General features: G+C 53.0%; 6 protein-coding genes across 6 annotated transcripts; 3 read left to right on the top strand and 3 right to left on the bottom strand.

Annotated features, from left to right (window-relative positions):
• Positions 1-928: 928 nt before the first annotated feature.
• On the top strand, positions 929-2,651 carry CC1G_02381 (hypothetical protein; the record flags this gene model as incomplete). Its single annotated transcript, XM_001830878.2, has 4 exons — positions 929-1,168; positions 1,225-1,579; positions 1,631-1,809; positions 1,863-2,651. 4 exons carry the CDS (start codon positions 929-931, stop codon positions 2,649-2,651), a joined length of 1,563 nt encoding a protein of 520 aa, XP_001830930.2.
• A 445-nt stretch (positions 2,652-3,096) lies between these two features.
• CC1G_02380 (iron/ascorbate oxidoreductase) lies at positions 3,097-4,606 on the top strand (the record flags this gene model as incomplete). Its single annotated transcript, XM_001830877.1, has 7 exons — positions 3,097-3,477; positions 3,569-3,826; positions 3,889-3,994; positions 4,051-4,191; positions 4,257-4,313; positions 4,379-4,442; positions 4,516-4,606. 7 exons carry the CDS (start codon positions 3,097-3,099, stop codon positions 4,604-4,606), a joined length of 1,098 nt encoding a protein of 365 aa, XP_001830929.1.
• Positions 4,607-5,043: 437 nt separating this feature from the next.
• On the top strand, positions 5,044-8,464 carry CC1G_02379 (kex protein; the record flags this gene model as incomplete). The annotated part of the gene is made up of 9 exons (XM_001830876.2): positions 5,044-5,091; positions 5,160-5,259; positions 5,441-6,150; positions 6,214-6,747; positions 6,801-6,904; positions 6,960-7,472; positions 7,530-8,207; positions 8,300-8,331; positions 8,454-8,464. The coding sequence occupies 9 exons, from the start codon at positions 5,044-5,046 to the stop codon at positions 8,462-8,464; spliced, it is 2,730 nt and encodes a 909-aa protein (XP_001830928.2).
• A 434-nt stretch (positions 8,465-8,898) lies between these two features.
• CC1G_02378 (hypothetical protein) lies at positions 8,899-11,812 on the bottom strand (the record flags this gene model as incomplete). The annotated part of the gene is made up of 3 exons (XM_001830875.1): positions 8,899-9,440; positions 9,495-11,292; positions 11,342-11,812. The coding sequence occupies 3 exons, from the start codon at positions 11,810-11,812 to the stop codon at positions 8,899-8,901; spliced, it is 2,811 nt and encodes a 936-aa protein (XP_001830927.1).
• Positions 11,813-12,262: 450 nt separating this feature from the next.
• Positions 12,263-14,815, bottom strand: CC1G_02377 (hypothetical protein; the record flags this gene model as incomplete). The annotated part of the gene is made up of 7 exons (XM_001830874.2): positions 12,263-12,961; positions 13,011-14,059; positions 14,122-14,336; positions 14,399-14,465; positions 14,517-14,607; positions 14,666-14,677; positions 14,747-14,815. The coding sequence occupies 7 exons, from the start codon at positions 14,813-14,815 to the stop codon at positions 12,263-12,265; spliced, it is 2,202 nt and encodes a 733-aa protein (XP_001830926.2).
• A 727-nt stretch (positions 14,816-15,542) lies between these two features.
• Positions 15,543-20,121, bottom strand: CC1G_02376 (hypothetical protein; the record flags this gene model as incomplete). Its single annotated transcript, XM_001830873.2, has 14 exons — positions 15,543-15,964; positions 16,038-16,465; positions 16,522-17,423; positions 17,480-17,541; positions 17,593-17,749; positions 17,812-18,140; positions 18,192-18,223; positions 18,279-18,607; positions 18,660-18,686; positions 18,745-19,307; positions 19,363-19,508; positions 19,559-19,673; positions 19,727-19,927; positions 19,983-20,121. 14 exons carry the CDS (start codon positions 20,119-20,121, stop codon positions 15,543-15,545), a joined length of 3,852 nt encoding a protein of 1,283 aa, XP_001830925.2.
• Between the last annotated feature and the right edge of the window lie 647 nt (positions 20,122-20,768).

The raw sequence follows: 20,768 nt of genomic DNA, 5'->3' as shown, positions 1-20,768 counted from the left end.
GATCCTCACGAACCCGGGAGATCTCGAAACCAAGTTGCTGTGTTTCACGGTCATCACGGAATCACTCTAGTGCGGCACAGGGATGCATTTCCACGGGCGGGTTACTGTACAAGGCACCACGACGACATGGACTATTGACTGATAAACAACTGGTCTGTAGGGCGGCCGCGAGGCTCCTCCCGCTTTCAACGCAATCTCTGACGTTTGGCATAACGCAACCGCCAATTTCCTTTCCTCATGTATCATCACGGGAAGTTGTTGGTGTCTGAATAATCGCAATGTCCTTCCGAGCCACTTATTGGCCATCACGCTATCCATGTTGGCTGAACTTGAGATCATCCAGAGGTTCGCCTATGCATAGGGTAAATAGCCCTGACTGCAGCAGTTGAACGCCAAAGGTTGATTCGTTCGTTCACTTGGGATTGGGAACTCGTGATCATGGAGGTGTATCATTTCGGGCGCTCAACCAAGCGCCGGGTCTAAAATGCCGATCCGTGGAGAACGGAGTGGACATACGGACATTGCGAGCTTACACTGTTAGTCGTCTCTCGTTGGCCTCCCCCGGCCATTATTAACCATGGATCCCATTCATCATTCCGCTGTATCGCTCTCACCGCTGATGCTTGGTGGTCGGGAACTTCTGTGGGCCGCCTGACCCGAAGGACCCTCTGTATGAACCAAGTTCTAGCCTGCTCTATAGCTGCTAATCTCTCTGCACGTTCACGGAATGTATCAGGGCGCTCACAGCAGGCTCGCAGAGGCCTCTGTAGGCGCGAAACCGTTGGGAACCAAATAGGGGCTCCGGTGATTCGGTCCGGTGGGTTCCGGTGCCTGGCAGCGCGGCCGCGAAAGGGCAAGCTTGTCCTTGCCTCCTACCGCCGCGACACCGAAGTTCCAGGAAATCCGGACGCCAACCTAGACCCGTGCCATGTACCATTTCCCGTCTACAGGTGCATCAGGGCTGTCTAGCTCTTCAAGTAGCCACGGCAGCTCGAAATCTGACAGCAAACACACCAGCTTGAACGCGACCCAGTCCAAATCAGCATCGAATCCACTGTTCTTGAAGATCGAGGAGGAACTGCACGATGCGAGGAGAGTGAGGCAACATGGTCAGGAGGACGATCTTAGAATGGCGTTGGATATGGTTATCAGCAGAGTCTGCGAATTGGTACGCCGTTGGGTCGTTTTGGTAGGCGACCAAACCCTGAACGATGATTTTTCCAGTCCAACTCGCTAAGCGAAGCCTACAAGGCTCAAGCTGAACTGGAAGTACAGCTGAACGTCGCCAAGTCGAATCTGCAGCTGGTTATCATGAACAACGAGATGCTCGAGGAAGCGCTCAAGAAGAACAATGCGGCTGCACGGGATCTGGGTTGGCGGAGAAGCGGCAGAGATAGCGTTAGCAGCAACAATGGAGATCCCAGAGGCAGTTTGGAACGGTCGCAGTCGGTGGACTATCCACCAGATTCGCCTGCGTCAGCTGGGTCGGAGAGCAGATTCTTCAAGTTCAGGTTTTCTGGGAATTCAGGCCATTCCTCTACACGGCCCAATAGCCGACCTGGGACGCCCAACCTTTCTGGTAGGAATTATGCACCAGAGCCGTGTAGCCCGGAACTGACGTCCAACTCAGGTCCTAGCAACTTGACCTCGCCCTCGATGCCATCGCTCACAACTGTGAACCACGCGAAGGAAATCGAAGAACTCACCGCCGAGCTTGAAAAGGAGAGGGCCGCGAAGAAGAAGATCGTTCAGGAAAAGGCGGCCTTGGAGGATGAGCTAGAGTCGTTATCGCAGGCACTGTTCGAAGAGGTGCGTTACCCCGGTTCTGCTCCGCTCGTCTCTCAAACTGACTCCCGCTCAAGGCCAACAAGATGGTTGCACAAGAGCGCATGAAGCTCGCAGAGACAGAAGAAGAGCTCAAGGAGACCCGAAAGGAGAAGGAAGCATTACAGAGTGCCCTCCGCCTCCTCGACGACCAAACGCGAAGGCGGAATGACGGACACCTGAGGACGTCCAGTTCGGAATTCTCGTTGGTTGATCCTACGGATCATGAAGGCGACAGCTCTTCAGCTTCTGGTTCAAGCCCTTCACCTTCGCATCACCCTTCTAACTCAAGGACGCACTCCCGATCTTCCTCGCAAATTGGCGTCAAGTCAATCCCCGCATCACCCATCACTTTGTCCGGCAGTTCTCTTCCGCCACTTCCGCCCTCCCCTTTCCCGGATGGCAACCCACCACAACGACCCACGACGACCTCCGATGATTTAACGTCCTCAGTGAGAGGCCTCTCTCTAGAAGCACCGTCGTTAGACGATGGAGAGGAGGAATCGCAACCCACACCGAGAAACCAACCATCTACCGCCACGCTCCCCAACTCCGATACATTCCCTTCTTCGTCATCTTCGTCGACTGTAGGAGACCGTATCTTATCGTCGATGATGCTCGAAGGCATGGACGGCAGTTCACCCTGGGCCGATGTCCCATCATCTGCAACAACAACCTCGGCCCCCTCGTCGACTGAATTGGCCTCATCGCTTTCCGAGTCTGCTGCCTCCGCAGCTGTCTCAGGCGCCAGTCGTAAACTCTCCATGGGAAGTGGCGGGATTGGCAGCTCTGTCTCGATGTACGCCGCGTACGCTGATATGCGGTGATTCATCGATGGGTAGAGACCTTCTGTTTCTTGTCTTTCTTGTTGGACACCTCGTATTCTTGGTACACGGACCCACTTTTGTTGCATTCTATTATTGTCGTTTAGATTCCTTACCTCTCGCATATTGCGGCTCTGGTCCGCACGTTTCCCTCGTATCACATTGCATGGTTGCCGTCTCCGATTTCTTGTCACCGCCTCTTGCATTATACCAGCTAATACTACTGTGTTCTTGTCGTTTTCCCAGTATGTTACGTCTACGGGCTTCTTGTTGATTATGTTTATCCTTCAATTCGAAGGCTTCTGGATTGCATCCAGACGTCCCTCTATTGCGATTCCTAGCAATGACGCCATCTCACACAATGCTTACTGTACCCATATACCAGTATTCCTCCCATTCCTCCCTCTATTCCTTTCCATCACCACCATCCTTCGAAACCTACACCACCATGTCCAGCGATAACGACTTCTCGAGCGTCCCCGTGCTGGACTACTCCCTCGCCCTCTCCCCCAGCACTAAACCCCAATTCCTCACGCAGCTCCGCCACGCCCTAATCAACGTCGGCTTTCTCTACCTCTCCAACCACCCCATCTCCGGCATCCCCGCGCTCCTCGACTACATCCCCAAACTCTTCGCCCTGCCTCAAGAAGAGAAGGACAAAGTCGCCATGGTCAACTCGCCGCACTTTTTGGGGTACTCGAGGTTGGGGAATGAGTTGACGAAGGGGAAGGTGGATTATAGGGAGCAGTGGGATTTTGCGACGAGGCATGAGACGAGGTGGAGGGATGAGAGGGATCCGGATTATTATAGGGTTTGGGGGCCCTGTCAGGTGTGTATACAGTATGGTTTGCTGTGTGTGGTTTGGAGGAGCCCCTATTGATTAATGAGCGCGTATCCTGTGCGCCGCTTCTACCGTGTAGTGGCCGAATCCGAAGCTCATCCCGGGGTTTAGAGAGACGCTTGAAGGGTACCTCGATGAAGTACAGGAGCTGAGCTTAAAGTTTAGCTCGCTCGTTGCGGAGGCGTTGGGTTTAGGACCGAACGGTCTTGATAGGTTTTATGATAAACCTGAGCTGATGCAGCACCGGGCGAAGATCGTGAAGTACCCGGTTCCGCCTGATGGCCAGGGAGAAGGACAGGGTGTTGGTCCGCATTACGATGCTGGGTTTTTGACTTTTGTGCGTTCTGTTTTGTTCTGGGTTGGTGCTCGGAGGCTGAAGTTGCGATGGTGGACCTGTAGCTTCTACAAGCATCGGAACATAGAGGACTTCAAGTCCAGAACTTGGCAGGCGACTGGATAGACGCTCCGCCTATCCCTGGAACATTTGTGGTTAACATTGGCAAAGGTAATTTGGTCTCTATATCAAATCGCGAACGACATCACTAAGCTATTTATGAGTAGCTTTGGAGTTTGTGACGAAAGGCATCGCCCGAGCAACATCCCATCGTGTCCTGTCCCCTCGCGGATCGACGCCTCGATACTCTGTGCCGTTCTTCCAGAACATCTCGTTGACGATTAAGTTAGCTGAAGTGGACTTGGAGTGTGCGTCTTCCGTTCTTCCCTCGCGATCATTGGAGTCGATGCTGACGCTCTGACGATGATTTTAGTTCCACCTGAAATCCTGAAGTTGAGAGACGAGAGGGGGACGGTGGCCGCTACGGATTGTATGTACCCTCTCTTCCTCGAGGATCCCACTGGGAGGCTCACTGTTATTATCGCGTTTTTCCAGCTGTAAACTTTGGAGAATTCAACCGAGAACCATCAGGGAGGGTGAATCTCATTGGAAGAGTCAAGTGCGTACTAGTCAATCTTCTCCTTTTTCCTTTTTATCTTCCGTATTTTGCTCATATATTTCCTACCTCGTAGGAGTCATCCAGATGTTGGCGAGCGACATTACCCAGCCCTGTTCAAGGAGTTATTCCCGAATGGCTTCGAAGGAAAGGGGAGTGCGTATTGATAAGTGGGTTGACGAGGACCTTGGTTCCCGTTGTATGACTAGGATATCTGGCCTGTAGGGAGCGTTTTTACTTGTGTATTTTACTGGGAGAGACTATGGACTTCATTTTCGAAGTACTCGAGTTGCACCTTTAGGTTACATAGAAGAGGTTTCTCGTCTTCGTTTGAGATGGACCTGAGAGCCGAGCGTCTGCCAGAGCTCCGACCAATATTCCTCTGCCCGGACTTTGAAATCTCCAGGTGAGCGAGAGCGGCGACTCAATTGCTTGGCGAAAGTCGATCCTGCCAGCAGAAATCAGGCGGCTTTCTACCACTTCTTGTCCATGAACGCCACAACCTGAGCGCTTGCGGGGTGCATACCGGGTCACTGAGGCGCCGTCCACCTTTTCTCAAAGTAAAAATCCAAGGCTTTAGCTGTATATTGAATCAGTAGCTTTGATGCTCGGAAGCTGGAACGTTTTGAGCTCGAGCTTTCAAGTTGGCTTCGTGAGTGTGAATTCCTTGATCATATTCGTTCCGAATTATTAACCTGAGCCATCCTTTCATCTTTACAGCTACGACTGCTGCTCTCACTTCACAGAGCAAATGTCGGATTTAGACTCTTTGCAGCCGTCCTGCAGAGGTTGCACCTCCCCTCCCGTTGTGATGCCATTTGTATGTCCTGAAACGCCGATATCATGTTTTGATGGAGATGCTTGTCACCATCAGCGATTGGGTGCACCGCCAGTGGGTTATCCGCGCTGGTCGACGAGAGTCCACGATTTGCTCTTTCCTTCCTCCATCGCCCTCCCCAGCCGTGTTCGTCGAGTCCATCTTTACAGACGACTCAACTGAGCGACGCGCCAAACCTCGCACCTGATGCGCCACCAATCAATTCTCCGGGCTCTGCTGGTCATCTCGCTCGGATTCTTCCACTCTCTTGCACAACGACCTCCAGCGAAACGCAACCATGATACGCACGACTACTATGTTGTAGAACATCGACCTTCGACTGGAGTTCCCCTCGACGAAGTAACGCGGCATCTGGGGGTAGAATTGGTGGATCGAGTGGGCGAGTTGGACGACATATGGCTGGTTCGAGCGCCCAAAGATCCGTTCGCGACGTCACAGGAGCTGGAGAGAAGGGATGACGAGGTGATAGTACCACGGGGTGGAGACAAAGTTCTGGACAGCTATCGGCGTTTGCGAGCAAGCGCGCTCGACGGAGGACTTTCCCCCCGGTCAGAAGATTCACACCTACACCCAGACCAAGCCGCAAAACTCTACACGTCCATCTCGCATCTCGAAAAGCAAGAGCTTCATGAGCTCGATCACCGCGCGCCCCCGCCCATCCGCCGGCCGCCCACCATCGACTCTGTCATCAACAAATTCAACGTCGAAGACCCACTGTTTCCTCGGCAATGGCATCTTGTGAACGAGCGGTACCCGGAAAATATGATGAATGTCACGCCGGTCTGGGATATGGGCTACACGGGCAAGGGTATACTCACCGCGCTTATCGACGACGGATTGGACTACACAGCAGCTGATCTAGCCGAGAAATTCGTGCGTCTTGTTCATGTTTTGATAATTCACTTCCTTGAGCTCACATTCTATCACCACCATCAGGATGCAGAAAACTCCTACGACTTCAACGATCACGTCCCTCTACCTTATCCCAAGTTGGAATGGCAGCATCACGGCACCCGCTGTGCCGGCCAAATCGCTGCCTCTAAAAATAACGTCTGTGGTGTCGGCATTGCTTACGACTCCAGAGTGTCTGGTCTACGTATCCTGGGTGGAAGGATCACCACCGTCGACCAAGCCACTGCCCTCAACTACGGCTTCCAAAATGTCCACATCTACTCATGTTCGTGGGGGCCTCGAGATGATGGCACGAAAATGCAGGCACCGCGGTATATCGTCCGCAAGGCTTTCTTGAACGGGGTCAACAAGGGTCGAGGAGGGAAAGGGAGCATTTATGTGTTTGCTAGCGGGAATGGAGGCAGAAGTGGTGACCAGTGCAACTTCGATGGGTACACGAATAGTATCTACTCTGTTACTGTGGGGTCGGTGGATTACAAGGGTCTACATCCGACGTACTCGGAGACGTGTACCGCCAATATGATTGTGGCCTACAGCTCTGGAAGCGGTGAGCATATCGTAAGTTTGTTCATTCATCTGGTTTGATGGTTGGTTAAACACCGCGTTCCTAGGTCACCACAGATAGAGGCCAAAACGAATGTGCTTTCAGTCATGGAGGAACGTCAGCAGCTGCACCGAACGCGGCAGGCGTGATCGCTCTGGCCTTGCAAGCTCGGTAAGCATTGTTCTTTGCCGTGAATCAAACAGCGATCTCTGACAGCCTAAACCAGACCTGAACTCACCTGGCGAGACGTCCAACACCTCTGCGTCGAGACCGCTCGCCGAATCAACCCACACGACCGTGACTGGGACCGTACCGCGGCCGGACGCTACTACAGCAACAAATACGGCTTTGGCGTCATCGACGGCTCTCTCTACGTCCAGCGGGCGCTCACCTGGAAGCTCGTCGACCCCCAAGCATGGCTTCAATCTCCCACAATCCAGATCGACGGTGGGAGGATGGACGAGGAGCTCGAGTTTGATGGAGGACGGTGGATTGGCCCTGGTGGTGTCAACAGCACCATCTCGATTACGAAAGAGATGCTTGAAGAAGCGAACCTCAGTGCTGAGAAGGGCTTGGAGCATGTTACGATCAAGGTGTGGATTGATCATACGAGGAGAGGGGATGTGGAAGTCGAGCTTGTTAGCCCGAACGGTGTGAAGAGCGTGTTGGCGCAGAAGCGGGGCAGGGACGAGGCGACGACTGGCTACCCGGGGTGGACATTCATGAGCGTCAAGCACTGGTGAGGTTCCTTCCCCTCCGTCTAGAAATCAGCTGTTCTAACGTCGATGTTTCAAAGGGGCGAAAAGCCTATAGGGGACTGGACAATCCGAGTTTCCGACCAGCAAACCGATGCCGACGAGGGCTACTTCTTGGGCTGGAACATGATCCTCTGGGGCTCAACTATCGACCCCTCAAAAGCAAAACTATACGAGATGGACGAGTTGGACCGTGTTCTACCACCTGGAAAGAGCGGGACGATCACCCCGATGAGACCTGTCGTTCCTTCTTCCCATAACACCACCGACACTCCCGCTCCGCATAAGGGCACCCCAACGAAGTTCAAATCGCCTCCTCACGAGACCGCGAAGGCTAAGCCCAGTCCCAACCCCGTGCTACCCGCAACCTCCCAGAAAGAGGACGGGGATGGGGAGGAGAAGAGCACTTTCCACAAAATCAAGGACACGGCGATCGAGCATTCGTGGTTGAGCGGGCTGGTATTCTTCTTGTTCGTTGGCAGTATCATTGGGAGTATTGCGTTCTGCTGCTGGCGAAGGAGAAGAGGCGCAATAAACGACCAGTACGTCCCATTGAGTGCCGTGGAGGAGAGCGTTCCGATGGGAGAGATGGGAGCGGCAGCGGCTCGGGGAGGAGGACCACAGTATCGGGATGAGGATGCGAACGGACAGGCGAGGGAAGGACAGAGCCAGCAACCGGCGAATATGACGTCTGAACAGCTGGAGCCGAGAAGCATAGCGTAATAGACTTGGTGCAGATGCTTTATCTTATTTTTTCCTATTGTAATTTATGTGTACAACTAAACATGATTTCGTTCAACTTTCCCGCCAGGTCGAAAAGCGAAGCCACGAAGATATCCGAGCGTAAGTCACACTGAGACCTTTGAACGCTGTCGCATACTTCTGTGAAAGGGAATATTATAATATGGTGCAGAGATACATAGGGTGAGAGTGGTATCTTGCAGCGTTGACCATCGAGATAATAGCAAGCAAATGAGAGGTAATCAGTATTGGCTACATAGGGCTAGACAAACAGTAACTGGATACATCAGTACATCGACAGAAATCCGAACATAGCACGAGCAGAGCCTCACTGGGCTTTGTTAGTAAAAAGATAAAATGGCGTAGAAAAACAATCCGAGAACCGCCGATGACGACGACACGGATATGGAAAAGAGAGATAAAATCAAGCACATAATAGATCGACGATGTCCACATTGAAAAACTAGCGCTCAAAGCAACGAAAGCGAACGTTAGTCGAAGGCGTGATCAAAAAAGCAGTTGAAAGGGCGAAGTATTGATGGAGCATCCTATCTGACGAAGAGACCAGATGCACCTAGATCGTCTTCAAATGACGTGTCGCAAGCTCGAACAATCTTAGAGCTTTTTTGAGGGTAAGGAAGGGTGTGAAGAATCATGAACGCCCCGAGTCTAAGCACGCGGAGGCATATAGCTCCCTCGTCCATCACGAGGGTTGGGTCTACCATACTGCCCTCTGTCATAAGGCGCAGATGGCGGGGCTGGTGCCCGGCCACCCTGCGAGATGGACGGTGACCTCGGGCGACTGTACGACGAGTGCGGCGGTGGAGGCATATACTCCATCACCGAATCCCTCCTTCCATAATCACGATCACCGCCAACAGTACTGGCGGTCGAGGGAGGAGGATAGAAACTGCTGCTTCCGCCCGATGACGGAGGCGGTCCAGTCGGGCTGTACTCCCCAGTTTGGCGACGCATGGGTTCCCCTCGAGGTGCATAGTAGTCAGAAGGTGGCGGAGCAACCGGGTAGTCGTCGCGAGGACGTTTGTGAGGTGGACGAGAATCATCGATGATGGGACCGCTGCCTCGTCGAAGGGGACTGGGACTCCTAGCTCGAACACGGGAAGTATATGGCTGAGAAGGACCACCTGGGGGTGGTGGACGAGTTGGCGGGGCATATCTATCATCGATCGGTGGGGCGCCAGGGGGACCACCTGATAAAAGACGAATGTCAGTTGTCGGGGCATTCAGAAAACTTGAAAACGTACCTCTGGGATACCGAGCGTCTCGGTCACCAGGCCTGTCCCAAGCTTGTACAGGAGGCTGAGCAAGCCCATCTCGGTCATAGCGATCCCGGTCTAGTGGCGCCTCCCAGTGTCCACGATCCTTATAGTAGGTATCCTCTTCCCAACGTCGCTGAGCCTGATAGTTCGATGTCTGTTGACCGTACCAGTCGCGGCCCGCAGCGCCAGCTGGAGGTGCATTACCGTATCTGCGGTCGTCATAATGAGGATCCGCAACAGGCCGACTGGGTGATGGAGGCAGTTGCCTCGCTCGATCTCGAGGCACGTCCGGAGGGGGAGAGTACGGGCGATAGGAGCGACTGTCTACGTAGCGAGAATCGTCAACATCCATTCGATCAGGCCGCCTGTCGGAGTCGTAGGTAGGGCGATATATATTGGGAGGTGGTCGATAGCTCCGTGGTCCATCCCCCTGATGTCCGCGATAATCTCGTTGAACGGGAGGCCTAGGAAGGCCCGGAGAAGGAGGAACCCTTGAAGAAGGAGCGGAGCGATCATCCCGAGCGGGATGAGAACCTTTGGGGGCGGTTGGAGAACCGGCGAATCTATCAGACTGGCGGTCGTAGTTAGCTGGTCGAGAAGCGTCAGAAATGCTACCATTTCGATGAAGAGGTTTCTCGGCAACTGGGACTGCATCAGGGCCCACGGGAACATCGCGACCGTCGCGATTCCCGTCGTCGACTGCCGCGGGTCCTGGGGGTTTGGTGTCCGGTTGGGACTTGCTGGGCGAGTCCTGGTTCAACAGCGAGCGAGATCCATCGTTCCGAACGAAGTCCCGGTCAGATGCAAGGGGACCATGAGCGGCATCATCGTTCGGACCCCGTCCTGGTGCACCAGAAGTATCGCCACCAGCTCGGCCAGGTCCTCTCGGAGGATGATCATCGCCGGGGGGTACAATGTGCCGACCATCTTTGCCAGAGGGTCCGCGAGGGATGAAATCTCTGCCGTCGTACGAGTCAGTGGAAGGAATGAAGTCGCGATTAACCGGCGGTCGATCATCAGGGTAGGGGTTATCAAAGGAGGCTGGAGGTCGAACATCTTGAGGTCGAGGCTCAAGGTCAGAAAGGGAGATGGGAACTTCTTCGGTTTTGACAAAGTGATCGTATCTTCGAGGAGGCAGGACTCTGTCAGCAGGCGGTACTCTGTCAGCAGGCGGTTCGTAGTGTCGTTCTTCAGGAGGAGGCCGTCTCATGTCAGTATTATTACGAGGGAAACGATCGTAAGGTCTGCGATCAGCCCAATCCCTGCGATTCCTGTTGGCGAATTCTCGGTCTCGGTTATCTCTGTCGTAAGGCTTATCATCACGAGAGAAAGGCCCCGATGCGAGAGGACCGCGAGCATCGGGACCCCCGCGAGAAGATGGCGGCTGATATCCAGAGCCCGGAGCTAGAGGACGGTCGTGGTCATGTCTACCTTGCCAACCATTCGGGTGTTGACCTGGAGCCTCTCTGCTATCCACGTTTGGCTTATCGGGAAGATTAGACGACGGAGGAGGTAAGCGGCTCGTCGACTCAGACAAAGGGATTTCTGAAGTCGAGGGAAGCATATCGGGTTTAGAAGGAGACGCAGGAACTTTGGAAGAAGGCCCTCCCGCACTGTCTGTAGGGATATCAATCCCTGTGGGAGAATAGTCTGGAGACACATCCATCGCATTGGGGTCTTGGGGGACGGTGATAGTAGGCTTTGTCGGAGAGGTCTTGCCATTCAGATGAGGAGCATCTTTCGCTCCTGCTGGTGCTTGGACGTTGTTGGAAGGACCGCCATTCTGAAGGCAATCAGTCGACGGAGAGATGGAAGGAAAGAAGAGAACTCACTTGAGGAGAAGCGAGTTCATTTCCGTTCGAAACCGAGGCTCTACGGTTATTAGACTCCCAGCTTTCCTTGTTCTTCAGACGTGGTGGTCGTCTGGTGTCAACAGGGGACGTCGAATCAGGGCCAGGTGCGTCATTTTTCGGGGCCCCGTTGGCTGCATCAGGATTCGCGGGTCCCTTTGGTGCAAGCCTCTCAGCTAACTCTGCTTCAGTGGTCGGAATTTTGCCCAAGTAAAGCCTAGCCAGTGATTCAGGTTGCGGAACTGCACGGTAGAATTGGTGTTGGCCGTTCTTGATAATTTGCTTTAGATTCTCCAGAATTTCGAGATCGTTCTTGCCCGGGGGAAGCAACACAGGTTGTCGCTGCTGTGAGTGGAAGCCTGGCCGCTGTCCTTGCTGGTATGGAGCTTGCCCATAGCTCCCATTTCCATGACCGACGTCAGGATAGGTCGCCGGATAGCTGTGTCCCACCATTCGCTACCGCTATGTGGGGCTTGTCGCTGTCGTTGTCGAGGTCGTCGCTGTCGAGGCCGTCGTCGATTCCAAAAGTCGAAAAACGGGTATCCTCTTACAAAGTCTTCAAGGGGACCAAGAGCCGGACGTCGTGGTTCTGGTGGAAGGAATGATTTTATTCCGCTGGTGCCGGTTCGTTTGTTTTGCCCTGTTGATTCACACTGTTTGTAAGCCGAAATCGTGCATCCAAGTTCGATCCCCTGCCGTGCGCTTCTTTTTCACGGGGCGTGTAAACGAGTAGATAAATTGGAAGAGATAAAGAAAATGGATAAGAGAGAAAGAGGTACAGATATATACATGTTAGGTTCTTAAAGTCGTAAAGGTATAGAATGTTGTACAGTCGCTCCAAAGTCCAAAACTTAGGCTGTCCAATTCCATCCTTAGTCCTATTAGCGTGGCAAACGGCTCGCTTTATCGCTGGCCACTACGCAACGACGATGCCCCACCCGAGTAGCCAACAGCTCTCACAGACGACGGGAACAGCAGCTCCGGGTTAGACCTATCAGGATGCAAATTCTCCTGCGACAAATTCCTCACATGAGTCGGGGGAGAATTCGGAGTCAAATAGAACGAGGCCGTATCGTCGTCAGATAACCCTCTTCGATGCGGCTGCGGCTGAGGTTGGTGTGGCTGTTTAGGCCTCGTCGCCCCTCGGGTATGGTGGTACCCGTTTGCAACGAAGGCTGTGGGCCGGGGAGGGGGAATGGCTGATGCGAGATTGGCGCCGGCGTCGACATCCATCAGATTGAGCAGGCTAATGGAACTGTCAGAGTTGAGCCTGTAGTGACCAGAAACGGAGGATTCGTTGCTAGGCTTCTTGGCAATGGAAGGGGGTGTAGGGTATCGTTCGGGATCGTAGACGTTGCTGCGGAATGGTGGCTGTAGCAACATTGGACCGTTGATGCTGCTCGAGTCGCCGTTCGTATTTAATTCGGTGGCGGGGGGCTGACGAGGCATAGTAGACGCAAAGTCGTAGCGCTGGAGAGTTGATGTAGACTCATCAGGGATCTCTCGAAGGGGGAAGCTTGGGGTAGGTGTCTTGAAGCTGGACGCTGTGGGAGCGGGAGGAGGGGGATGTTGGGGCGCAGGAGGGACGACAGCAGGTATGTCCTGAATCATTCGTCAGAAAATGACAGTCCCAAGTACCATGGCTTCTCACCTTGGAATCGCTCCTCCTCTTATTCCAGAAAGATTTCCATGGCGCTGCCGAAGAAGACTCCGTGGTTGGGGTCACGACTTGGATATTGGAATTCACAGTCGAAGAGTTCACATTGCTGACCGTCACATTCCCATGACTCTGCCGACTCTCCGTCTTGCTCCCAATCGTAAAGTTCTCGCCAGGCACCTTTGAAATTAAGAACACACGATTGTGGTGCCTATCATCCTCTGAAATGAGCGTCTCTCGCTCCTCTGACGCAGGGTCGCGGTCTGCAGCCATGTCGAGAGCGCTATCCTGCGTCGCCCGTCGACCAGCCTCCGATGCGGCATCGTAGTCGTCCAGCCTAAAACCGGGCTTAGGCAAAACGTGCTTTAAGCGCGTAGGCCTAGCTCGGAATGGATTCGGAATTGCGGAAGGAACGCCCTTCAAATGGTTGACGACGGAATGCAGCGTCGCACTGCCAGGCATTCGTTTCGAAGTATGGGTTGCTGTAATAGGGAGTGCTTCCAATGAAGCCTGGTGTTCCGACTCAGACCATTTGGACTGCAGTGGAGGGGTGAGCCGCGAGGCGCCATCGTCGCTGGTCAGATATAGAGGCAGCGGCGCGAGTTGTGATCGACTACTGTCAATGGCGTTAAGATCGACCACGGAGGACTGGTTGGCATTCGGCAAAGCAGTGGGTAATGGTCGTGGGGAAGGCTTCCTATCGACCGGGACAGCAGGCTGGAGATGCACCGGCTGCTGAACAGAGTTTTGGCGCCCGAAAACATAGCTCTGATCCACCACAGAAAGATTCGAGATATCAGTGACAGAGGGTCGAGGACCAATGAACGTCGGTACTTCTTCGTTCCGATCAATCGTCCAATCTTCCTTCGCCTTCTCGTAGCGCACAGGTTGAAGCGACGGGTGGAAGGCGGCTTTGACTCTGCGGAAGCAGGCTCGTTTTCTCCCAACCAAAAGAAGCATCAATCCAAGGATGACCATGGTGCCCACAGCTGAAGCGACGGGCGCGATGATGTGGATTGGTCTCCATGTTGAACCGTGGGCGACTGTGGACGTTGTCAGAAGCCATCCTAGTAGTCTGGGGAATGGAAGGAACGCTGGTACCCACCAACTACCGCTCTCATAATGTCGAAAGTATCGCCCACAGCCGGTAATTGTGCCCAAGCGGGGATAGCTACTGTGTCGATACGCGGGGTTCGGAGCGCATGATTGAACGGAACATCCGCGTCCTGGCATATCCCTCTCCAGTCTGTTAAGGAGGGTAGCTGGCGAGACCCACTCGTCAAGGCGCATGCGCTCCAAACATTGAAGTATATGTTGTTGCTGAGATGAATGATTGTCGTTCATTATTTCCCGGTGAAAAATCCTTTGATTCGTGGACGCACCAAGTACACTCGTTAGGAGTCGCTTCAATATCCGATGTTTGTCGTGTAGATAGCTCTACAAAGTGGGCTGTTAATTTAGGCGCCTAGCTTGAGGGACCGTGAGAGGGCTTCAACTCACCCCGTCTCTGTGCTGCGGTTTGCCCGCATCGTCGAGCTCTGTTCAATGCTTCTTGCAAGGTACAAGACGAGATGTCCCCTTCCCCTCTCAGCTGTGCACCGGGTCCCAGTTAACATCGAACTCGACGGCTCAGGTTGATTAGCACTCACATAGTCGGCGTTCTGTTCCCGTCGAGAGTTATTTCCGTTAGCCGATTAAAGCGGTTAAATCATTCGCAGACGAACGCTCACCCTTGAATTCTGCGCCAGCCCAAGCACCAACGACGAAGACACAAACGCAAAGAGGAGGAAAGCACGCATTTGCGGCTGCTGGGACGAAGGATAGGGTAGGATTCCGCTAAGGAGGTCTAGCGAGTAGAGGTCAACGGTCGTCGTGGTAAAGATCGAAGAAGCGAAAGAGCTGTGCTGACATGAGAGTTGTCTATTCTAAGCCGCAAAGATAGCGTGTCGAAGACTGATGCGCCGGTCACTCTCGGTCACTGATCAAGAACAGGATAGTGATACACTTTAGGTAGGATGGTCGGTGGATCCTGAGCACAATGTCAGGTTCATCTGTGCATCACTGGCGCTTCATGCGAGTAGGCAGTGCAAAAAGCGACTTCCATTGGCAAACCTGTAGGTTTGATGATGCGTTTGGAAGGTGGTGGTAAATCAGGAAGGAATGGGTCATATGGTCCACCTCGCCGGATTTGCCTTTCCAACAGAAAGATCAACGGAGCAACGAGGATGGCCTTCCCCATTGGTCCCAAGAACTCCCGATTATCTGTATTTCAGGAACGTCCATCATCTATTTAATTATCATGCATCAGTGACCTCGCGTGCCCCACGATGAAACTGGCTGCTCCATTCCTGGACTGCAATGCTTCTGCGTGGAGATGGGAACCGTTACTGGCCCAACAAGATTCTAAAAGTCACCTAGTGTCATCCACAGAACATCGCGGATAACATTGCAGCTCAACCCACTTTTTTACAACAAGACTAAGGCAATTACGACAGCCAAGAACATGGGTTGTTAAACGTAACAGCATTATGGTCGCTTCAACAAACCCAAAGTCCGCAACTGATCACGAACGACCTCCCCATACATCGAAGGCAGAGCGGACGTCTGAGCAGCGACCTGACGAAGCAGCGCTTCCAAGGTGTCGAATCTCAGCTCTGCATTCGCCTCGAACGTCGCCAACCGATGCTCTAGTCGAGCCTCCAATCGACTGAGCTTTTCTTCCACCTTGTTGTCGATTGCCGCCAGGCCGTCAGCTACCTTGTGTTCCAAGTTCACGAGGCGCTGTTGGAGAGCAGCCAGCTTCTCTTCTGTCGTCGCGTTCTGCCCAACAATGGAGCTATCCCGTATGCGAACCAGTGCGTGAGATGTCGAATGGCCCGGTGAAGGGCCGCTAGGTGCTGCAGGCGCCCTCTTGACATCACAATCGTGACAGATTAGCGTGTCGCGAACTACAATTAAAGGTTAGGTACACAAGGCACATGTTATGAGAAGCGTTTCCGCATAAAGGAATTGAAGACATACCACATACGACACACGCCCAGCACGGGGTTTTCACCTTCTGCTGACAGCAAGCACAGGCAAGTATATCCTCTGCATTCGCCCTTTCCTCCATGCCTCTCGAGCTCCTTGGGGTAGGCAGACTGCCATGGTCGCCACCACCAGCTTCCTGTTCCCTCATCCCAGATTCAACATTCCGGAATAGCCCCTTGATTCTTCCTAAAGTCGCTTTCGCCGATTCTACGATCCGAAGGAAATGGAAGTCGTGAAGAGTTTGTTCGACTTTGATCATTGGGTGCGACACATCGTGACTAAACCCGCGTTTTGTGGGCATGCGATCCGTACACACACCACACAAATCGATGTTGTCGGACATGTCTTCCGACATGCATTGGATGCAGAGGATTCTACACTTGGTAATCCGTCTCTCACACCAATCGCATCCCCATGCCCTACAAAGGAAAGAAGATTGAGCAATCAGCATTCCGATTCTCCGAGTGGGACTCACGGATGCCACGGAAGTTTCTGGATTTCAAACTGGGCGAGCGCGTGGTAGAACCTGGCCTCGGATGGGTCCAAGTCCCTTCTCAGATAATCCAGCTCTTGCTTTTCGGCCATGAATAACGGATTCTGAGGCGTCAATCCCATAGAAACGATGAGGTCCCTCGTCGAACGTTCGACAAAGCGTTTGCGTTCTGCAAATTTGGCCTCAAAGAATCTCCTGGACCACATTTGCGCCTGGACTTCATGGAGGATCGCATTGCATGCAAAGCTCCATCGGGCGCGTACCGGGTCTTCGACAAATTGCGAGGCTGTATACCGATGTCTGTAGAGCATGGGAGGGGTCCTTCGGAGGGTAAATGGCTGGTAATCGACCTCGTCGGGGTTGTCTTTCTTTCGGCGGTCAGTCCATGACGCCGTGATGGTGTCAGTCGAGAGGTTGAGAGACCCGCTGCAGCTTCGACACATCCCGTCGTCATCGTCGAGGATTTCCACGATGAAATCATACCCTGTCCTGATTCTAGAGGCAGTCCCACTAAAAGTGAATGCCGATGAATAGTCTTCTCCTTTCCCCAGCAAGGTTTTGCGGTCAGGTGATAGTCGGAAGGAAAGGCGCATCAGGAAAGTGATCGTCTCGTCTCCCTCTCGCCGAGAACAATGGCCCACCCAAGTACCCTGGAGGGGGTTGACGCCATGCAATCGCTGAGGCTCAAACTCGTAATAGTCGGTGGCATGGAAGGCATCCTGAATCCCATATTTGAGAATGTCGGCGGAGATGTAGTTGAGGGAGGACTTGATTGCCGCGATAGTGAGAGGTTCTGTCCCACTGGCGGCACTTGTCTCGTCCTCGTCAACCCAAGTACCGAACGAGTTTTGAATCGGAACCCTCTTGATATCACCATACGAGAGCTGGAACTACGAGTGCTTTCAGAACGACGACGATAAAATAGGAACATGGTACCAACCAGACCAAAGGCAAAGTTACCAAAGCGTCCCTGTACATCAAGGTGTGTTTGTTTGAAAACGGCTGGTGACGAGGTATCAGCCATGTTATAATGCCCACAAACCGAGGCCATACCTTCGAGGTTCTGAATACGGTAATCGACGGAGAGGAGGACCGACACTAGCGATTCGTTCAGAGTGGCCAGTTCCTCCGGATCCAAAACGTGCTTGCAGGCGAGTTTCAAAACTTTCAGATGACGCTTAAGGAGGAGATACAAGACTGGATAGACATACTGAGCACGGGAGCTGAGTGTAAGCGTCGCCTGTGTTCCCTGACAGAGGCCGGAGCACTTACACGTTCTATTCGCCCCTCTCCAGTAACCAACGACACCGTCGCAGGGGTATCAAGCTCGTAGCCTACCTCTCGAAGATTTCCTTCAATTCTTTCTTCCTCCATGCTCGAATATGCTTCTGTGACACGCGCGAGGTCAGGATCGGACATGATAGTCGAGCTGATCGATCGCGTTGAACGGAGAAGCAGTTCGATTCTCCAGAATGAAGGGTGGAAGAGGTACTCGTCTATTGCGCGTCGGTTGGATGGGAGGACGTGTTCAAGAACCTCGAACATGGTCCGGACGAGTTCGTAAATCTTGGCCTTGTATTTCGAGATGCTTGCTTGCCAGCCTGGAGAAATTATCAGCTGCGGCCGATTGAGGAGGGAGAAATAACACGAACCCACAGCCCAGAAGGCAATCCAAGTGGGTAGGCTAACAGTACATGGTTTGGATGAGCGGCTTCTCAATTGGTGTAGTATGGACGTACCTCCACCCATCAGGTCGAGACTCCACGAAAGTGTTGACTTCCATGACGCTCACGAAACCCGTTCCGTCGTCATCCACTGCCTCCAGGATAGGTTGGACATAAGCCGCGTTGATGTATGCAAGAGCCCATCGGTCGTCTTGCCTGCGGCGCTGAAGCAAAGATGAGTGGCTCCGTGCACTGGAAGGTTGTGGCGAACGAGGCATCCCAGGTGAAGGCAGAGGGGACAAAGAGGATCGATCACTTGGAGAGGAGCGTTGGTTTGCCTGGTTTGTGTAGTAGTCGTGGAGGGCGAGAACGAAATGTCGAGCCTTGACGCTTCCCTTCCAGCCCTGCCATAAAAATGTTAGTGTTGATAAAAGCGAAAGTTACCGTGTCTCTTACCATGTCTTTCCAGATTTGCTGAAGGTCCTGGAGAAGGGGTCAAATTAAGACCATGTCGACGAAATCGAACACTTGGAGAACGAACCTTGTCTGAAATGCGATCGTGAGCCCCTGCCAGCAAAGTAGTGATGATCTGGCTAGACTGCTGCTGTACCGCCTCCGTCAGCTGCCTGTTCTGCATCTCCAGCTTGCGCTCGAAGAGGATCATGTTGCGGTTGAATGCATCATCGATGTCTTCCTGCAGTTCCTTCATTAAACGCTTCCTTAGTTCCGGGATGTCGTTGGAACGACGCCCAGAATCTTTCCGCGAGATTCGAGACACGCTGGCATTATCACCAGCCCTCGTAACGAGCTCTTCCAAGTGCTCGTCGTTGGCAATACATGCTTTCGCACCACCATGGCTATCGAGAAACCGAAGCACGTCTTTCTCTCGTGGAGTGTCAAGTTTGCGGAAGACCGCAATCATGTCGAGTTTCTGCTCGATGACTCGGAGTCGATCTCCTTGCTCATCTAGCTTTTCGTTGGCAGCATCGACACCGAGTGATGTATGAAGGGACATCGCCAATTCGAGTTTTCGACGGTGGTCAATGAAGGCAGCCACAAAGTCCGAGAGTCTGCCTTCGTAAACACTCGATTTTATCGTCTTCACTAGGGAGAAGGTGAGCCAATCTCTCCGGTTAGCAGAATGAGGTGCTCGACATACTCAAGAAGCTCTTTTTGAGATATGCGTCACAAGCAGACGCGCACGTTTTGATATCATGGGCAATGGTTTGCATCAAAGGTTGTAGACGCTCTTCGAGCGTGACACCATCTCGCCCTTGTTCATGTGAGTTTCGAACATGTCGAAGCCTTGCGAACAATGTTAGAAACCACTCCTCGCAAAGGGTTTCGCGACTTACTCGAAGAAGACCATCATGAGTTCATGGATCTGCAGCTTGACTGCCAACACCTTTCGGTCATTTTCTCGTCGAGTCATATCCAAAGTGACGACCAGGACGAATGCTCCGACAGCGACTGTTCGCGAATGAGTATAATGCTTTTCCGTTCAGGAAAACAAGGTAAAATACCTCCTATGCAAGGGTGGATCTGGCCTAGCGCTTGCAGTCCTTTGACAAGCGTTTGCGCCTTTTCGCCCATACCATTCAATATCTCGTCAATGGTCTTCGGGTCTTGGCTCTTTTGGATTACTTCGAGCGCTTGAGGTCTCAGCGCTTCTTCATTGGCCTCATAGAACTCGTGGAGAACCTGGAGAGGCGTAGGCTCATGATCTAAAATTTACATCGTGGTTCAGTAAACAGCTGAGAGAAATCCAGGGTGACATACCAGTTGCAAAAACAGCTATTGGCATTGAACGAGCCGAGGACAGGGCGCTGTCTGTGCCGTAACCGTCCTCGTAGGCGTAGTCATAATCGTTCGCCGTGTAGGTAGCAGACAACGGGCTCCTGACCAGCGAGCTGTGCATTTTCTGGGTGGTTCAGATGTGACGAGAAATAGAAAATATTTCAGATCGCCACAGTCACAGTTTATTAGTGGGATTCTCATGGCGACCCCAATTCAAAGATGACTGTCAGTGATCTAAAAAAAAGTGAGCGCTCGTCCGTAATGCCCATGGTCGCCGGTGGGTGCACTGTATGAAATTTCTATCAGTCTTCTCGGGTCCATCAGTCTTCTTAACCTTTGCGACTCGCATGGCGGTTCTTCCAGGGAGAAAATAGACGCCTTGCGCCAGGTCGCAGTCGCAACGAGTCGGAAAGAAAGGAACACAACGTTGCACAGAAGCTGCAGCTGGTCTCGCGACGGCCCGAATGATGAATCGCAACACTCCGACTGATGCGCCATCACGGCAGCCATCTGAGGCACCCCGGCACGATACAAAGAGGAGTCACATTGATGTACAACGATGACTGTGCAGTTTTCTAGGCGCCTTGTCGACGCCCCTTGGAAGTACAGAGATAGAGACGCCAGGCAACGCTCAACGTCTGCTGACAGTCATTTAACAGCGAAACGGCGACATCGGTAACGCACTACTGTGAATTCCGAGGTACCCTGGATGTCCGTATCGCCCGACAACCCCATTATTGGAGTTAGCTCCAGTCTCACAACCGCTTC

This window comes from Coprinopsis cinerea, assembly GCF_000182895.1.
Source record: "Coprinopsis cinerea okayama7#130 chromosome 3 map unlocalized cont3.3, whole genome shotgun sequence".
Lineage (NCBI taxonomy): Eukaryota > Fungi > Basidiomycota > Agaricomycetes > Agaricales > Psathyrellaceae > Coprinopsis > Coprinopsis cinerea.
The sequence above is the reverse complement of the archived record's forward strand: the minus strand, read 5'-3'. Positions and strand labels throughout refer to the sequence as shown.